This window comes from Choristoneura fumiferana, chromosome 20 (genome assembly GCF_025370935.1).
Source record: "Choristoneura fumiferana chromosome 20, NRCan_CFum_1, whole genome shotgun sequence".
In the NCBI taxonomy this organism is placed as follows: Eukaryota; Metazoa; Arthropoda; class Insecta; order Lepidoptera; family Tortricidae; genus Choristoneura; species Choristoneura fumiferana.
This window is the reverse complement of record NC_133491.1, coordinates 9,181,488-9,200,588: the sequence shown is the minus strand read 5'-3', so window position 1 is coordinate 9,200,588 and position 19,101 is coordinate 9,181,488. Positions and strand designations below refer to the sequence as shown.

The following is a 19,101-nucleotide window of genomic DNA, read 5'->3' as shown; positions in this document are numbered from 1 at the left end:
GTATTAGTTTTCACAAGAGGCAGAAAAGTGTCTCTAAAAGCTATAGGCCGGATTCAAATTAGAGAACACCCTATAGTATAAGTATAGATTGTATAGTTTGTCAGCATATTTCTAGTAAGTAGTTGCCCTTTTCTTTGTTTGACGTAGTTCAACCTGATAGGAATATGGAATTACCTTACACACAAATATTTAGTTGTTTGTTGGTAGTTGTTTGGCCTTATTGCCATTTGTTGTTCATTGAATATAACTACCTAGCTGTTGTAGGCTCCAAGTGTAAACAGAACCGAAAAAGATTAATTTTCTCAAATGGGAATAAAATATACATTTGAAAATCGATTATATCCACACGCTGGCCATGAATTCGGTTTTTTTGCCAACTCACTTGTCATCTTAACAGTCATATTTAAATTATGTAGGCTACCTGTTGCGTAGTTATAAAACTTTCGAGAACAGTTCGTGGATTACGATTTTATTTCACATCATAACGTAGCGTCGTTCTGCGTATGTTTGAATTTACAACAAAAATCTCAAAGGCCACATGCTTATTATACTAGAAGTACCTACTTACTTTGTAATAGAGCTCTTCGAATCTTCCGGCAACCCCACGAAAATCAATGTTGAAGACATGAGGGCACTGCACGAACCTAATCACAGACAATTTAGCAAAATAATATTCAAAACTGGATTAAAATACACAAAAACTTAAACGACTGACACGATCAAGCAAGCATATCAAACCCAACTGACAAAAATGATTGTCAAAAATGTTTCTAAACGTGCCAGTACGAACGAGTTGATATGTATGACTGCGGAATAATTTTATGACGGCGAAACCGTGGGTGCAATGTAGGTGTTCTTGGCCGCAGATTTGAATAATATAATGTGTATTGCTCATTTCCTCTCCCTCAGAAAGCTAAATAGACATTTTCTGTTACCTAGCTCCGGCTCAAGAACATAAATTATGTCGAAGACCAAAGAGCATCTTGGTTTCCGGAGCCTCAATATTAGGTACGTACATCGCTGTAAAATGACCGGATATTTCTAACAATCTAGTGCTAAAAGTGGCAATGGCATAATTTGTTGGTTTAAACGTTACGCTATCGAACTGAAGTCATATTTGAATTTCAAAATATAATTTATTCAACACTTGGGGTGTCACTTTCCGACTGACGAACAATCTTGCAAATTAATCTTAATAATAAGTTCGTTTATTTTTACCGCTTGAATTTTAACCGATAACCCTCACCTCTAGCAATGAGGGCTATCGTTTACTTACTAGATGGCGCCACTGTTGCGTGAGGTTTTTAAGTGCGGCTTTCAAAGTCTGTTACTACGGACGTGAAAACAAAGTTTACATTAAAATCATATTTACTTAATACATCTTAAAACCATACCATAAATATATCGAGTACTCAGTCTTGCTTAGTCCCGTTTTGTTCGGAAAAAAAGGGAGGACAAAAGTTTTCGAAAGACAAAACTGTCTCAAAACATGCCATTGCCCCTTATCGCATAATTGCCATAATTAATTTCAGGTATGCATAATATTCACAAAATTATTCTAATTATAAATAAACCCGCGTAGCTCACCCAAAACTACGAGATTTGACATTTCGGAGACCTCACGCTACACTAGCGCCTCTAGCGGCGAATTCATACGCTATAGCCTGTCAAAGCAAAATGTCAAATCTCATAGTTTTTGGGTGAGCTACGCGGGTTTTTTTAAAAGCTGATGAATGAGCTGCCCACTGGAACTGGATTCAACACCGTGTAATTTTGTAATACAAAGTAAAAACGGACATAAATGGTCCATGAATCCTAACTAGATTTGACTCTGTAGAGGAGGTGGATTTTAAGCCAGGCAGTTGGCGAGCGGCAGGGCTCAGAAATAAAATATGGAAAGTATCCGACACGGAGCTTTATTCACTTTGATGCTTCGGTACAACAGATGATGATTATATTCTTATAACACGTAAAACGGAGGATTTAGAATTATATAATAAAAAATAGTACGCAGACCGGACACAGAGGTCAAGAGGTTCAGACAGAAGTGACCAGGGGGGGGACAGTCGCCTATACCGTACTAATTCATGTCGATAGCGCCGCCATCTCCTTTGTTTAACCTAAAATAAAACAGATTGTTGTCATTTGTTTCAGATAGATGTCACTGTAAGTTTGAGATCACAAAATTTAATTTATTAAAAAATATTTTGTCGTTGATAATTAGCGCAAAAATGAACTTTATTTTCGAAATTGACAATCGTATTGTAATTTCTAATATAAAAGTCACATAATTGTATCCGCTCAGTCGTTACAAATATTTTTTGTGTAGCAACCCTCTATGTCAGGCGTCTATTCAAAGAGTAGTATAATATACGGGGAAAAGAGAGCCCTCTCTCGTCTCATTCATGCAGACCGTTTTGAAGCGCCGTCTGCATTTCGTAACTAGTACCATTGATGTATATATCCATCCATACGTATAGCTATTAATAGTCACAGGTATTCTTTTACTTTACTGGATTTGCTTCCCAGCTCAAACCACATAAAAACTAAAAACAGGGCTGCAAAGAGAAGTGAGACCGCTTGAATTCAGTCTTCTTAAGTTTAAACCAGCCTCAATTTTCCGTTTGCAGCACTGTCTTTACTTTTTATGTGGTCTGAGCACGAGTTTCGATTGCAACGTAGCCATCTTGTTCCTTGTTGAGCGCGAATAGACGCCTGGCCTGACAGAGGGTTGCTACACAAAAAATATTTGTAACGACTGAGCGGATACAATTATGTGACTTTTATATTAGAAATTACAATAAGATTGTTAATTTCGAAAATAAAGTTCATTTTTGCGGTAATTATCAACGACAAAATATTTTTTAATAAATAAAATTTTGTGATCTCAAGCTTTCAGTGACATCTATCTGAAACAAACGACAACAATCTGTTTTATTTAGGTTAGATAAAGGAGATGGCGGCGCTATCGACATGAATTAGTACGGTATAGGCGACTGTCCCCCTGGTCTATTCGCGCTCAACAAGGGACAAGATGGCTACGTTACAATCGAAACTCAGACCACATAAAAAGTAAAAACAGTGCTGCAAACGGAAACTTGAGGCTGGTTTAAACTTAAGACTGAATTCAAGCGGCCTCACTTCTCTTTGCAGCCCTGTTTTTAGTTTTTATGTGGTTTGAGCTGGGAAGCAAAACCAGTAAAGTAAAAGAATACCTGTGACTATTAATAGCTATACGTATGGATGGATATATACATCAATGGTACTCGTTACGAAATGTAGACAGCGCTTCAAAACCGTCTGCATGAATGAGCCGAGAGAGGGCTCTCTTTTCCCTGTATATTATACTACTCTTTGGAAGTGACAGATCAAAATTATGTGTTACAATATGCAAGAAAGCGAAACCAGTGATGCCATATCCTTCATGTCCAAATGTAAAGAATGACATTCACTAACAGACTCTTCACATTATTTATTATTCGCTTAGGATAAAAATTCTCTATTGACTGCCTATAAAGTGCACTTTGACGTGAAATGCAAAATATGTGAATCATTTTGTATATAAACGACCAGTTATTTTATCTGGAAGTCTATCACACAGATTACTAATATGTAGCTAGCTAGTCTATCAAGACCAAACTTTTTTTTTATGACCCGCACGGTTTGTGCACTGTGGCCCGGCGTAAAAACGGGGAAACGGGTAAAAGTTTTAAAAATGATCGGTAGGAACGTATATATTGTCTAAATTTTAATATCATTACCTTAGAGAGAGATCACAGACTACTAACTAAGAGATACTAACGTATATATACATGGAGGTCAAAACCAAACTTTGCAGGTGGGCGTTCTTTGGTGCTTTCATATGACAGTCATACCTTCTGTAACAACGTTTTTATCAGTAACCTAAACAGACCAAATAAGGTTTCAATTTACAATCTCGTTTCAATAGGTATTTTATGGCTTGACAGAAACCGAGATATTTTTACGTTGACATTACATGAAAACGTTTTGTTCGTGACTTAAAAATCACAATGTTAATTTCCTTTTTTTTATTATATTGCTTCATTTAATCAGTCCCTACCCTACATCTTGACACAATACACTCAAAAGTTAGTTTCATATTTTTATTTGCTTTTAAAGTAGTCCTAAAATAGGTCTTGATTGCGATGTCTGTGGTTTCTGACGCTTGAATTAAGTGAAACGAAACGTTCGTATCCAGTGTAGAAATCGCCTCTTGGTTGCGGTCGGTTGTTGAGTACAGCGAGCGAACTTGTTATTTGCTTGTAAAGTGATTTATTTTGTATTTTCTTACATTTTGATTATGGAAATTGGTAGTTACTATTAATCATGTTGGGCCAAGCTTCCACTGAGGCGTTACTGTCAGCAAACTACGTGGAAAACTACTTAGATTGCGTGGAAAATCTGCCGAACGATCTACAACGACATTTATCGCGTATGCGAGAGCTGGATGTAACTTACAGAGGTATTTTTTGTTTTTCTTAGCGTTCTTACGGTAACCCTTCGTTGTTCTAACTGAAATTAAACAAGATTACTTTCATTATTGATGTTAAAACAAGCTGTTTTGACGTTGGCGTCAACCTCATTTTGTATACGTACAACTTCTTTTTATAGTAACGCCAGCATCCACTGTTTGGAGACCAAAATAAACACACACCTAGCGTTATTTTAGTTCATACTCCTTTCCCCATGGCAAATTTAGATCCTGGAACAATTTTTATGTTGTGACCTTTCAGTCTGGAGTGTTATTTCATTTTAATATACATAATACTTGTAACACTACATTGCACAATCATTGATTGATAAAGGCCATTAATTAAAATTGATGTGGAAAACTGATCTTTGTCATGAACTTGCAACTTTCTATTTACTCATGTCAACTTTTGTCATGAAAAAATGACTTTCTAATTTTTTTGTATCTATTGGCAAACATATTTTTGCTGTCAGACCATCATAAAATAATTTTATTTGGCTCTTAGTGTTTGTTAGTATGTCATGTTCTAGCTTAATGTTGAAAAAGATTTAAGTAAAAAAAAATGTATTTTCAGAATGCCTTCGTGATGCTGAAACCCATCTAGCAGTATGCATAGGAGCAAACACAGAGGAACGTCGCAGGGGGCGTGCTGCTGTGCGCCTGCAGTCAGCACTTGTGGCAGCACAGGAGATTGGAGACGAGAAACTACAAGTTGTGCAACTGTTGCAGGACCTTATAGATAACAAACAACGTTCACTAGAAGGGGATCATAAGAAGCTTGGTAAGCTAAAGTCAACAGTTCACAACTTTTGAATGAATATCAAATACAATTCTTCAATTCTTTTACAGTAGAGCTTCAACCAAGAAGGGATTCATATACAAGAATAAAGTAAAAACCACATATAAGTTATACTAATACATAATGGAAATTGTAATAGATACAACAAATAAAGATTTTAATTATTATCAATTACAATAATATCCAAATGATGACACTATGTAGCTAGCCTATGCTCTTGGCTTTAAGTGAGAAAAAAGTCCCATGAAACATCATGATAGCCTAATGTTTTATCTATGGCCTTTAAAATTCTCAATCTAGTGTTGTGAGTTTGAGATTTTGCTTGCACCTCTGAGTTTGCGGAATGTATGAGTAATATTACATTGACCTGTTACGATAAATGTGAAGTTATTACCATTTTCATATGAAAAAAAACTGATTCCGCCAAAAAGTCAATGTAGTTTCTTCTAATGAATTAAACAATCTGTCATAATAAATGGAAATCAAGAGAAACATGGTGTATTTGAAAAAAATATATCTATTCCTAACTTCTCCCTCTTACAAAGATTGCCTGGAAGAGATTGCTCTGAAGCATAAGGCTGCCTATTGTTTACCTTGCAAAATGTTTCATTATAATGTACCTTTTTTCTGTATTGCTTAATATGTGCTTTACAATAAAGAATTATTGTATTCAACTTTTACCAGTTTCCTGCCTCGATGTAAACACAAATGGCACAGTTAAAGAAGAACCTGCATCAGCGCCAGAAACAATTCGTGTAGATAAAGAAGCAACCACTCCCCCCGCGCCGCCTCCGCACGTGCCTCCCCCGCCGCCACCTGAGCGTACTGCTGATAAAGAGAAGGATAAAAACGAACGAGACAAGACTGGTATGATGAACATCTGTAAAACTATTTGTCAAGATTTCTTGTTATTTAGGAACTCAATTTTCTAAATAAACATAGTATTGCGAGGGATCAATAAAAAGTATTTAATCAATGTATTACCCTTTACCAATTAGGCCTAGCAATTCGATTGAGATTCCAGGATTTCACAAAAATGCTAGTGAGAATTCCCAAAACTAATTCGCTACAATTTTTCCAAATGTCCCAATAACGTGGGATTTTGGGATAAAAAGTAACCTGTGTTATTTGCAGACTCCCTCGTTCCTGTGAGAATAGGAATGTCGGAATAGTACATAGCCTATGTTTTATTCCAGATATCCAGCTACCCACATACCACATTTCATCCAAATCATTCAGCCGTTTCAGCCTAAAAGAGCAACAAATACACACAGGCACTCACAAACTGTCGCTTTTATAATATTAGATAAGTGGGATTAGTAAGATGTTAATTTTCCAGGCGAGCGGTGGTCAAAGCGAGCGCGACGATCACGGACGACAGTGGCTGGTGCAGCCACGGACGGCGCGGACTCGAGCGAGCGCGACGAGCAGCGCAATACTCATAACACCACACATAAGAAAAGTAAGACTAATAACCTACTGGGTAAACATGGGAACTAATGGGAAGTCCCATGCAAAGGATAGCTACAAATTCCAATTACTTCAGGCCATATTATTTGTTGCTATGGAAAAAATACAAAACTGCTATTTACTCAACTAGTTTTCTCTAAAAAAATGTATTGCAAAAAAAAGGTGATTTTTTTGTGAAAACTAATAAAATAATTATTTCACTTTCTTTCAGCGATAGGCAAAAAGAAGAAGCGCAAAGCCCGTCAAGCGGCACAACGCTCGGAGACGCCGCCCGAGGACGCAGACGCTATCGACCCAGACGAGCCACGCTACTGCCTTTGCGATCAGATATCTTTTGGAGAAATGATACTCTGTGACAATGATCTCTGCCCCATAGAATGGTTCCACTTCTCTTGCGTATCTCTTATCACCAAGCCCAAAGGCAAATGGTTCTGCCCAAAATGCCGTGGAGACCGACCCAACGTCATGAAAAACAAAGGACAATTCCTTAAGGAACTCGAACGATATAACCGAGAGAAGGAAGAGAAAGCATAGTGTTTACTTGACAACAAGCGGAGAACGAGATCCGCTGCGAACTCTTAAAGTCCAGTGTTTCGTGATTTAAGTTGTATAATGATTATTAAGTTTCATTCGTCACAGAATGCCTGTACCGAATACTTTTTTTATGAGCAAGAGTGAGTATGAAAATGGTTGTCATTGAATCTTAAGTTGATTTAGGTTAATGAAACGTTCTTTATTAGTTGATGAAGTACATGTAAATAGAACTATGTTTCTCTAATAGAAAATATACAGAAAGATAAACAGCGTGGATACGCATTTATTTCAGGTATTTGTAATATATTGACTAAACATTTGACGTCTTTCAGATAGAATTTGAATATAAGGTTAATTTAATTTTGTCTTTTATTTTTAGTCATTTATTTTCTTCCAATGAAAAACAAGCATCTTTTAATTCTTTATTCAATGCAAATTGATTATAGACACTCGTTTTAACTACCTACTTTTACAGTAACCATGCTCAAAATACAATGGATTACAAAGTAACATACAAAATAGTATAATAAGACAAGTCCATACTAAACTATGCTTAGTACAGTCGAGTTCATAAACTTGTGAACAAAACTGATCAAAAATATCTGAACACGCTTCTATGAGGTTAACAATAGAGTCGTGTTCAGATATTTTTGAAAAAATTTTTGCTCATAACTCTCATAACTTTATGAACTCGACTATACAATAATAGGTTCTTTTAAACATTCGATTTTTTCATAAATGCTGATACAAGTCCGAATATAAGAAGTAATTATTGCAATGGCTTATATTTTCGACTAGATTATTATCATAATAATATCTTCTATTTTTATTGCAAATTAATCGTTAACTTAGATATTTATAATGTTATTTCAAAGAAATAGTACTATTCTTTATTATTTTAAATGCTATAATACTTCCTAAATGAGTTATTATAATTGGTACAAAGGTGCGTCAAAACTAATGTTTTGTTCCCTTCAAATATGCACTAATAGTATAATTACTCCATTGAAATGCTAGATGGCAAGAAATTAATACTCTTAAATTAAAATATAATATAATATAAAGTGACCCTAACTATAATTTATATGACACTAATTTGAACACAAATACCACTATATTATATCAAAGAATTTAAGTCACCATTTAATTACAATGATGTAAGAACTCATCAAATTGATTAATATAAAAAAATATCTCGATCTACCAATTCATGCTAAAACTGTGCTAAGTTTATTAAGATTAGGCCGCTGCTTCTACACACTTATTGTATTAGATCTTTGTTCGATTATCGTAGGAAACAATCAGATGGCAGACGGGTACTTTATTGGACATAAGCTTAAACCCACACTCCATGAGGGTTCTTGTTAGTTGGTGCGGCATTCTCTAGTTGACGCGGGGAGCCTATGATTCTACGGGCACTCCCAGCTTTGCACAAACCTGTTAATAGATACATAATTCCATTCCATTACACATATTCTAAACACACCAAAAGAGGAATATTAATAATGTTACACAAAAAAGTTATGTATCGTTCTCGCCTGCAACATCACGCACAATATAAAACAGAACAAATAAAAACAGTTGCACCTGGATTAATCGAGAAATCGGCGCTACCAATAATTATACTGAAACTTTCCCAAGAATATAAATATTAAAGATGGCAGTTAGTGGACATTTTAGTTTTTAGGCCATAGTAGGCTAATGCCGCGTAATCTATAAAAGTAGCAAAGGCCGTGCCAGGATAAGCTAAGTGATTCTGCCCCCAGCTAGTTTCGGCTTGTAGTTTTTTTTTGGTATTTTCAAAAAAAGTTACCCTTTCCTTTTTTTTAAATTTTTGGAATAAATATGGTTTTTCCTACTTAAAATCAAGAGCACAATCGATTCCGATCGTTAAAAAAATGGGAACATTTTTTTATACAAAATTTTATGAGTTACTAAGTGTATGAAAATTGGTCAAGTGCGAGTCGGACTCGTACATGAAGGGTTCCGTAAACAGTTCAGTAAGTTTTTCTTAAAATTCTTCTAATATAAGTTTTTTTTGCTGACTGTACTTTATGCCCCTGGTTACCAAAGTACTCGTCAAGACGACAGACGAGTCCAAATTCGATGCGGTCGTGTCGTTTATCACAGAGTTCATATAGTCACCCGCTAGCTTTAACATCAGATTAACTCCATGTTATAATAATATTGCATTGTCATCGGATTTATACATGCGTGTAAAATTTCAGCTCAATCGGTTAAAGATATCCACTTCAAATTTGAGTTGAATGATTCCACCCGAGCAAATATAGTTACATTACACTGCAAATAAATATAACGCTTGTTATTTCGAGATTTTATCCCTAGGTATCCCGTGAGAATATCGTGTCAAAAAGTCCGTTACGTGTTATTCCAGACGTCCAGTTACCTACATACTAAATTTCATGACTAAGCCCAGCGGTTATTATTTCAAGATTTTATCCCTATCCCGGGGGAATATCGGGATAAAAAGTAGCCTATGTGTTATTCCAGAGGTCCAGCTACCTACATACTAAATTTCATGGCTCTAAGCCCTGCGGTTGTTATTTCAAGATTTTATCCCTAGGTATCCCGTGGGAATATCGGGTCAAAAAGTCACCTATCTGTTATTAAAAACGTCCAACTACCTACATACCAAATTTCATGACTCTAAGCCCAGAGGTTGTTATTTCGAGATTTTATTCCTATCCCGTGGGAATACCGGGATAAAAAGTATCCTATGTTTTAATCCAGGTTATAAACTAACTTTTCGCCAAATTTCATCCAAATCCGTCCAGCCGTTTCAGCGTGAAGAAGTAACAAACATACTCACTCACTCACATACTCACTCACTCACAAACTTTCACATTTATAATATTAGTAGGATAAGTTACCAGTTCAACAGGCCATAGAAAAAAGTTGAAAAACTGCTAACTAAACATTTCAGTTTTTTTTTCTTACTTCACGTTAGTGACTGCTCCAATTTTTTCACCAGCAATACACCCACTAACAAGCTATAAAATATTTTTTTTTCAAAATTATTGCTGAGGGAGAACATGGAAAAATCTTTACATAAAATACTTTACTTTACATACATCATACATCCTAGAAACGCCATAATTAAAGCGGAATGATTGAAACCTCTTTAGAGAAACGTGCATGTTCATTATTCTGTTACACAATATTTGAACGAAGCGGTTAAATAGTTTATGTCTAAATTTAAGCTAAATAATTATCATATTACATTTACTCCATCATTATTATACTTATCTTTTGACATTTACTAATTGTTATGGTTTGTTTAAATTATATTTTTAATATTGTTTTTTATTTAATTGGGATGATAAAATTACTTAGGATAAATAGATAAATATTTGTACACCTGCATTTGCGGGTAAGACATAGCGACCAAAATGTAAAATACCACCATCTACTATTGTACCTACCTATGTTCTAGCAAATAAAGTTACTGATTACTGTTGCATACTAAATACTGGCCACTTACATTTTATTAGGTTAAAAAAAATCCAATCGTCCACTCGTTGACCACGCGACGTTCACTCGTTGACCACGCGAGGCCCACTCGTTGTTAACGCGGCGTCCACCCATGGACCACCTGTCGACAACGAGTGGAAGCCGAAAGTCGAAGCGGTGCTGGTCGGGTGCTGGGTGGCTCTAATGAGCGGCCTTAACGTACGATAGTCAATAGGTTTTTTTTTAGCCTAATAAAATGTAAGTGGCCATTATTTAGTATGCAACATGCACGTTTCTCTAAAGAGGTTTCAATCATTCCGATTTACACTAAAGATTGCAGGTGGTAGGACCTTGAGCAAGGTCCGCCCGGATTGCTATGTACCACCATCTTGCTCGCTAATCCTGCCGTAAAGCAGCAGTGCTTGCACTGCTGTGTTTCGGCGTGGAGAGTACGACAGCCGGTGAAATTACTGGCACAAACTTGAGGTATCCCATCTTAGGCCTCTAGGTTAGCAACGCATCTGCAATCCCCTGGTGTTGCAGGTGTCTATGGGCGGTGGTTATCTCTTACCATCAGGAGACCCACTTGCTCGTTTGCCATCCAGTCGAATAAAAAAAAATAGCGTTTGTAGGACGTATGTAAAGGTAATTTATGTCATATAATCATCCTTAGTAAATGTACAACATATGTGACGCACGCTAAAATACCGATTTTACCGAGGACCTACCGAGGTTGAAAAAAAAATATTAAAGAAAAATCATTTTTCTTTTTTTTTTCTTGTAACCATAGAGTTTAGGGGGCTGAAATTTTGCAGATTACTTAATTACTATTGTGGTGCCACATCATCCGTAAAAATTGCAAGCCGAAACTGGCTGGCGGCAGAATCACTTAGCTTACCCTGGCATGGCCTTTAAGATTTCGCGGCTGATTTATAATAAACACAAAGATATTTAATTTAGCGCTCTCCTGTAAAATTTGCCATTTGCCATTGTTAGCTACGCGGCATTGTAGTATCATCGACTAAATCAATCTTAATAAGCTAAGTTTTTGACCTTTAGAGAATAAATAGGTACTTAAATAATTGGCTTACCATCGAGAGGATGTCTAAGTTCGTCCACACTGCCCGATAAACTCTGAAGATTAGCTTCCTTCATCTCTTGGACGAGACGTTCTACCTGTCTCTTTTTCTCCATTATAGCGTCTTCTAACACCCCAACCTGAAGCAAAGTCATTAGATAACAACCACAATACAGATTATTTATTTTTTTCACAATAAGATGAAATATTGGACACGTACCTCACGCTTTAGATTTTCTGCCGTCAAATGATTTATTTCTGTAGCATGTTTTGCTTGCTGGATCTGAGTCTGCAAATTATCCACTTCGGCAAGCATCGTTCTTTCTAGGGCTTGTCTATAAATTGAAAATACATTTCTTAGATTTTGTAAAAACAAAAACTTTTTCGGAGGGATTTTTCTCTCTTCTGTTTCTCTTGTGTTTATTGTGTCTTTGTTGTGATGTAGTGTGTTTTTTTATGTCAATAAATATTGTGTGTTTGAGTTTGAGATTTGAATCTCTTGACTATATGTAGGTATGCGCAAAGTGTCATTCCAACTGGACCACGGGACTCCGACTAACTCACCCAAAAATTTTGATCGCTTCCAAAAGCTAGGTGGTGTTATCGCAACTATCATCATAAGACTCGGACATTCCAAATAGCATTGGAAAGGCGTAATAAATAATGAATTACTTCTATTTTTAGGGTTCCGTAGCCAAAATGGCAAACTTATAGTTTCGCCATGTCTGTCTGCCTGCCTGTCTGTCTGTCCCTCCGCGGCTTTGCTCAGGGACTATCAATGCTAGGAAGCTGTAATTTTGCACGAATCTAAATGTAAACTATGCCGACAAAATAATACAATAAAAAATTTAAAAAAAAAATTTTAGAGTAGGTACCTCCCATAGACGTAAAGTGGGGGGTGATTTTTTTCTCATCCAACCTTGTAGTGTGGGGTATCGTTGGATAGGTATTTTAAAACCATTAGGGGGTTACTAAAACGATATTGCGATTCAGTGATCTGTTTGCAAAATATTCAACTAAAGTGCGAATTTTCATTAAAATCGAGGGAGGAAAAAAATTAAAAAATTCAGGATGGTAGTAAGTATATCAAACTTACAAGGAAAACTATAACGGTTGTTTTCTTGAGAATTATTAGTAGTTTAAGAGTAAATAGCAGCCTAAGGTATAAAATATACCTAAACTTGGAATATTCCGTACAAAATACGAAATCCTTAGAAAAATATTACTTAATTTTTTTGTAATGGCTACGGAACCCTATTTCCGGTGTTTCCGACACGCTCTTGCGGCGCTCTTGTGGCGTTAAATAAATGTATTTTCTTTCTTTCTTTCTTTCTTTTTTCTTTCTCTTGGCCGGTTTTCTAATATTATATGATTTTTATTAGCACATTTGCTTAACGAAATTGTAAGATTTATTGAAAACTAAAAGTTTATATTGGGTACGACGGACAGTATTGGAAGCCGTACATCCTGAATATACGCGTCAAGTGTCCAACCAAATGGCAAAAATGGCCTACTGGCTATTTTAACCCTATTCAAAACCAAAGCCTATGCGATCATTTATGAGACACAACAAGTTTAAATCACAATAACTTTCAAAGATACCTGTTTTCATGCTGTCTGCTTGTTAGGATTCTCTGTTCATTATGAATGTCCTCCATAATTTTCCGTATCTTATTCTTGCACTGCAGCAACTCAGTTTCACAGTTGGCCAGTTTGGACCGCACAAGCACTATCTCCGACTTAAGCGTCTTCTCATTTTGCTTGACTATCTCACTCTCCTCTTCCAAGTAGGTTAGCGCTTGCACCTGCTCGAAAAGCTTCTGTGATTGAGTTCAAATTAACAAGCGGGTAAATATTATGAACGTAAAACAACTTAAAAACAAAACGATAAATAAGCATGCAAAAGTAATAGTAATAGCAATGACATTATGATTTGGTTACCTGTTCAGTACTTATTCGCAACTGGTTATCGGCGGAGCTGATCTGTTGCTGCAGTAATTCTACTTGCCGCTCTTGTTCCCTGCCCTTATTTTCCCAGAATCCGATTTCAGCATCATACTGTAATTTACAATGTACCTATGTACTTTAGTATGTTTTATGATAACAGAGTCACAATTTAATATTGTGTCACATGTATACAGAGTCACAATTAGTAGGTAATGTAATTATTAGAAGTGATTAGGCAACATAGGTATTAATTTGTAATCTAACACCATAGCATGCAATGCAATACTGACAAACAGTATGTAGCACAGTGGTAGAAATAGATGGTGAATGCGATTGCGAACGCCCGCGTGGTACACAACACGGCGTCTAGAGATTGCACTTAATAACACAAAATTGCTAAAGTCATACCATGCTTTGCTATCCATGGCCAATCATAAAGGTAATCATTAAAAAAAACTCAAATCACCTTAATGAGATCTGCTTGCTGCGTAGACAGCTTTTCCCTCTGGTAATTGACCAAAGTCACAAGTTCCCTGTACTGGCTGTTGTATGTGACGGCTTCTGGAGCCCTAGAGTCGGGCTCCTCGGGCAGATTGACGGGTGACACATGGGACGGCCGCGCCTGCCTCGTCGGGGACTTGCGAACTTGCGACGGCGGCGGAGGAGAGCGGTAAGGCGGCGGTGGTTCTCTGATAATGTGAATTTAAAATAGTAAAAAAACTATTGGAGGCACATTAGGTATAGGTATAGGTATTAGCGGGCTGTTTTCCACAACTCGACGTCTAAGTGCGCCTATTTTGCGCGATTAGGCTGTGTTGGAGGCACATTAAAGCACACTCTATTTTTTAAAATAAGCAATCATCTAAAAAACACTATCAGAAAGTTATGTAATGTATGAGAGAGAGAGATTTTAACCACAACTGTAGACTATAATAGCTGGCGCTGACTTGAGAATGATTTAAGAATATTGAGATGTCAACGATATGTGATGCAGGTTGAATATACTATGCTATGCTATAAAAAAATCAAATTGATATATTTATGTTAAGAGGTTTTCATTGATTTTTGTCAAGTTTTGAATCATATCCTACTTTTGCACTACAGATAGGATTATAAGTCAAACGGCTACAGGTTCTTCAATGTTTTATCTCCATTTTTGTCTACCGGATTTTGAAAAAAATTAATACTTCATTTTGTATAATTTTTCTAAACATTGTCTAAAATAAACACTTATTTCGTATGTCTATTGACGTGAATGATCTTACATATTATACGAAATCCACATATTTGGGTTCGCCTCTAAAAACGTATCGAGTTGAAACTAATTAACACAAAAGTAAGCGCCAGAAAACCAGTTTTTTGGCCTAAAATTGTTCAACTTTGATGCCAAATATCTCGAAGACAATGAACTTTGAAGTAAATATGGGATACTATATTGCTTACACCGTTGTTGTTAATATAATAAGCTACAAAAAACATTAGAAAACTAAGGAATTCAGATTGAAGGTCATGCCCCAATGCATGGGATCCCCTTAATGGTATTGTATTTTAGTTTCATTTGTTTTGATTAGAACAATACACTTCTTCTTTTATACATTACTGACTGAGACTGAGGCATTTTTACAAGATTTTATCTAATTGCTATGTATGTATGTAATGTAGTAGGATCTTTGTGATTGTGTATTGATCTATTGTGTCCGGGTTTATTATTTTTTTAATTTATTAGGTATCTGTTTGTGTTAAATACTTTTCATTTAACTACCTATTATGGGTACTTACCTGTATGGTGGGACATACTTCAATGCAGGGCTGTCAGACTCAGGGGTTTTAGATTGCTGCACACCTTTTACCACTCCAACCGGGTTCCCAGGAGGCGTGTTATTGATGTTACTGTATGTGGACCCAGGGTTTATTCTGTTTGGGGAGTTTTGATTTTCTAATATGTTGGAGTTTGATGTGTTATGGCTCCTAGAATTACATGAATTGGTTAGTTATTAGATGGTTTTTTTTTAAGATTTTTAGGTTTTCAATAAAAGTTAGGTCAATTTTGATTCAGTTTAAATTTATTATTAGTCCACCTGTGTTAATTACTAAACTAACCGATTTTTCGACATGCAATAGATATCCATTTTTTTTTTTTTGCTTTACTAAAGTAACATAAATACTAACCCATTTCCAATGGGAGATCTAGAGTTATTAGTGGGCTGTGAAGACTTCTGACCATTTCCTGAATCAGACCTCCTCAGGATGAATTGTATATCATTTGAGTATTCTCCCCACTTCATGAGAATCTAAAAATACAAACACAGTAATATTTTAAACCTAGGATAAAATAAGTTTGTATAGAATTAAATGGTTAGATAGTTTTACCTTCAATGGGTATTCCTGGGGAGCCAGCAACCGCTCGTTATTTCTCCACCGTTCAATCAGAGTAAACCTGCCTACTTTTCCAGTGGCATGGGCAAGCGCAAAAACTACATCCTGGACCAAAAAATAAGACGTCACTATATCTCAATGGATATGCGAGACAAAAGGCGAACTGTGCTCTCGTAACCCACTAGTAACCTTAGCAGATTAAATAATTAAAATAATACTAGATAACGCCAGCAGCTTCGTCCCCAGACCCCGTTGCTGAATATTTTATTCCCCAAAATTGTCTTTCAACGATACTAGTCCTCGCAATTACGAGCACAACAATAAAAATCAGCCCAATCGGTCGTGATGATCTTTTTCTATACATGGGCACACATGGGACAATTGATTTTTTATGAAGAATTAAAACTGACCTGACAAGTAGTTGTCTCCGTGACCCCACAAACAATTCTTTGAATTCCCTCGACCCAGACCTTCAGCTCCATTAATTTTTACAAATTCACTCGGTTTACGCTATTTATGTTCATCTACGACATTATTCTGTGTGTTACACCACCAGTCTGTAAATTCTTTCTCACGCCAAACGAGTTAAAATACGACACAAACAAACATACCAAAAATAAAATACACAATACAATAGCAATAGGATAGGAGACCGTCAGTCATGAAGAAGTGGGTTATGAGAATTTTCGTTCAGAAACATGAATGATGCGTTCACACAGCGCCTGACATATATAAAAAAAACCGGCCAAGAGCGTGTCGGACACGCCTGAATTAGGGTTCCGTAGCCATTACGAAAACATTAAGTAATATTTTTCTAAGGATTTCGTATTTTGTACGGAATATTCCAAGTTTAGATATATTAGGCTGCTATTTACTCTTAAACTACTAATAATTCTCAATAAAATATAAAACTAGCGAAATATTCCGATGTTCACATTTTCTTCGACGAATTCGAACGATGTGTCAACGATTTGAAAAAGGCCGGCGCCATGATGTCGGAAAGTGAAAAATGAAATTATACGTTAAAGACGTTGCCTGGAAATTACAATTATATTGGTGATTTAATAGATGTTTTGCCATAAAAAGATAGAACCGTATATTTAAATAGTAAAATAAGAATGAAAAAAATCCAGTGTAGACGAAGAAATGCCGGGTACCTCGAACGTTTTTAAAATAAAATCTGAGAACAAACAAACATGTTTTACCTGCGGAAAAGTTGGGTATATACAAATCATAGCATAAAAAGTGATTTTATGTCGCCTAGATCAGATCCAGCATAAGTAGGTACACCAAGTTAACGAGCATGAGGTGGTTTTTTTTTTTTTTTTTATTGTACCACTTTGTCGGCATAGTTTACCTATATATAGGTATACCTATTCGTGCAAAATTACAGCTTTCTAGAATCGATAGTCCCTGAGCAAAGCCGCGGACAGACAGACAGACGGACATGGCGAAACTAGAAGTGTTCCGTTTTTGCCATTTTGGCTACGGAACCCTAAAAATGAACATAAGGAAGTCACACACGATCTTTATGAACTTTCCCGCCGAGGCTACGTTGCTGGCTGATTTTGCAGGAGTCAATGGTTTTATGAAAAAATAAATTGATATCGACCCAATGTCGACTTTTGTGTAATTTTCGCTAGAGCTTGACATCGAGGAATATTTTATTTACAGTTAAATTAATATATACTATCTAATCATTAGATGGCGGCCCCTGCAGATGACGACGAAGAGGCAAGTTTCAAAATATCCAGTTACCTACTACCTACCGTAAAATCAGGTTTCTATAGTCCCAAGCGTTCATCAATAGTCCAAACGGACTTTTTAACATTTAGAACAATTACAGAGCTGCTAACGTTTAGGAGGTTCATCGTGCATTTTCTATAGGACTAGGCTGCTCCTAGATGACGTTAGCAGTTCCGTAATTGTTCGAAATGTTAAAAAGTCCGTTTGGACTATTGATGAACGCTGGGACTATAGAAACCTGAGTTAACGGTACTAACTAATTCATTAAACTAATGACCACTCAACGTACCTATAAGCTATAAGTTTGCTCACGCGATTTTTTATCATGTACAGGATCTAGTTTTTAATGTCGAAGAAGTACAGACAATAATAAGAGATAACATCGAATTGTGTCTTGGTGGAAACACGTACAGCCACACGCGAGCACCGCAATGGATCAGTATTATCACCGATAAAACGATGGCGAGGCTTACTAAGTTAAATAAGCCTTTTAAGTATATATGTAAGTACCTGTTGTTGATTGAAAAACTTTCATATATGTAGGTACACTAGTTTCCTATTCATGCCTGCGTCAGAGGACGCTTTCACTGGCCGTTTCGCGGGGTCTCTTAAATATCAGATATTGTGGTTTAAAGTTTCAGTCCTAGAGGCAGGTGTACTGCACTAAATGTTTATGTTTATATATGGTCTAAGACATTTCCCAAAAACAGAATGCTAAATGCTATAAAGTAACGATAAATCTTAGACAGATTTATTCCCTATTACTTCTTTGTAGTGCGAATAACCATAACTCAGAAGAATGGCACTGGTTTGCACACGGCTGCCGCCTATTTCTGGGACACTGCCACCGACGGGACATGCACAGTGCGCTGGGAAAACAAATACATGTACTGCATTGTTAACATTTGGGCTTTAGCGCTACAAATTTAGAAATAAACGGATAGTTAAAAGTATATTGTTTTAGTTTTTTCATCACACTTGCTCGTAAACAGTGTCATAACATGCAGGCTACCTTGGTTGCAACCCCCCAAATAAAACCCTCGACCTTAATGTGCTCGTCATGAAACCCGTGGTCGGTAAATGAGTCATTATGCGTACAAATTTTCTTGTCATGAAGCCCAAGGTCGGTAAATGAGTCCGTGCCCGTACTGATACTGCTGCGCGCGCTGCTGCAGGACCACATGCACA

The 19,101-nt window shown here is 36.4% G+C and overlaps 4 protein-coding genes and 1 long non-coding RNA gene across 10 annotated transcripts in view; 2 read left to right on the top strand and 3 right to left on the bottom strand.

The window, feature by feature from the left end:
• The window catches only part of LOC141438888 (microtubule-associated protein Jupiter-like), a 154,201-nt gene extending 153,393 nt beyond the window's left edge, over positions 1 to 808 (bottom strand). For 2 of the 4 annotated variants that reach the window (XM_074102933.1, XM_074102934.1), the window contains exon 1: positions 569 to 808. In XM_074102933.1, coding sequence (XP_073959034.1) covers positions 569 to 627 — 59 coding nt within the window. In that variant the 5' untranslated portion in view covers positions 628 to 808. The remainder of the gene's footprint in view (positions 1 to 568) is intronic. The other 2 variants (XM_074102937.1, XM_074102936.1) reach the window with 1 other exon arrangement.
• A 1,092-nt stretch (positions 809 to 1,900) lies between these two features.
• Positions 1,901 to 3,450, bottom strand: LOC141439173 (uncharacterized). Its single transcript, XR_012452568.1, has 2 exons — positions 3,216 to 3,450; positions 1,901 to 2,120 (listed from the first exon to the last, which is right to left on the bottom strand). It is a non-coding gene; the product is annotated as an uncharacterized lncRNA (long non-coding RNA).
• A 760-nt stretch (positions 3,451 to 4,210) lies between these two features.
• On the top strand, positions 4,211 to 7,655 carry LOC141438924 (inhibitor of growth protein 1). Its single transcript, XM_074102997.1, has 5 exons — positions 4,211 to 4,483; positions 5,067 to 5,273; positions 5,976 to 6,158; positions 6,631 to 6,753; positions 6,973 to 7,655. Exons 1-5 carry the CDS (start codon positions 4,348 to 4,350, stop codon positions 7,293 to 7,295), a joined length of 972 nt encoding a protein of 323 aa, XP_073959098.1. The 5' UTR covers positions 4,211 to 4,347; the 3' UTR covers positions 7,296 to 7,655.
• A 49-nt stretch (positions 7,656 to 7,704) lies between these two features.
• RASSF8 (ras association domain-containing protein 8) lies at positions 7,705 to 16,885 on the bottom strand. 3 transcript variants are annotated; one of them, XM_074102993.1, is made up of 10 exons: positions 16,578 to 16,885; positions 16,162 to 16,272; positions 15,961 to 16,082; positions 15,571 to 15,759; positions 14,258 to 14,480; positions 13,786 to 13,902; positions 13,447 to 13,664; positions 12,065 to 12,179; positions 11,858 to 11,984; positions 7,705 to 8,732 (listed from the first exon to the last, which is right to left on the bottom strand). In XM_074102993.1, the coding sequence occupies exons 1-10, from the start codon at positions 16,647 to 16,649 to the stop codon at positions 8,632 to 8,634; spliced, it is 1,395 nt and encodes a 464-aa protein (XP_073959094.1). In that variant the 5' UTR covers positions 16,650 to 16,885; the 3' UTR covers positions 7,705 to 8,631. The 3 variants fall into 3 exon arrangements, with proteins under 3 accessions (XP_073959094.1, XP_073959095.1, XP_073959096.1); XM_074102994.1 differs by having other exon boundaries at positions 13,447 to 13,649; XM_074102995.1 differs by lacking the exon at positions 15,571 to 15,759.
• Positions 16,886 to 17,712: 827 nt separating this feature from the next.
• Positions 17,713 to 18,864, top strand: LOC141439139 (dynein light chain Tctex-type 1-like). The gene is made up of 3 exons (XM_074103292.1): positions 17,713 to 17,901; positions 18,247 to 18,415; positions 18,689 to 18,864. Exons 1-3 carry the CDS (start codon positions 17,872 to 17,874, stop codon positions 18,841 to 18,843), a joined length of 354 nt encoding a protein of 117 aa, XP_073959393.1. The 5' UTR covers positions 17,713 to 17,871; the 3' UTR covers positions 18,844 to 18,864.
• The last annotated feature ends 237 nt before the right edge of the window (positions 18,865 to 19,101 follow it).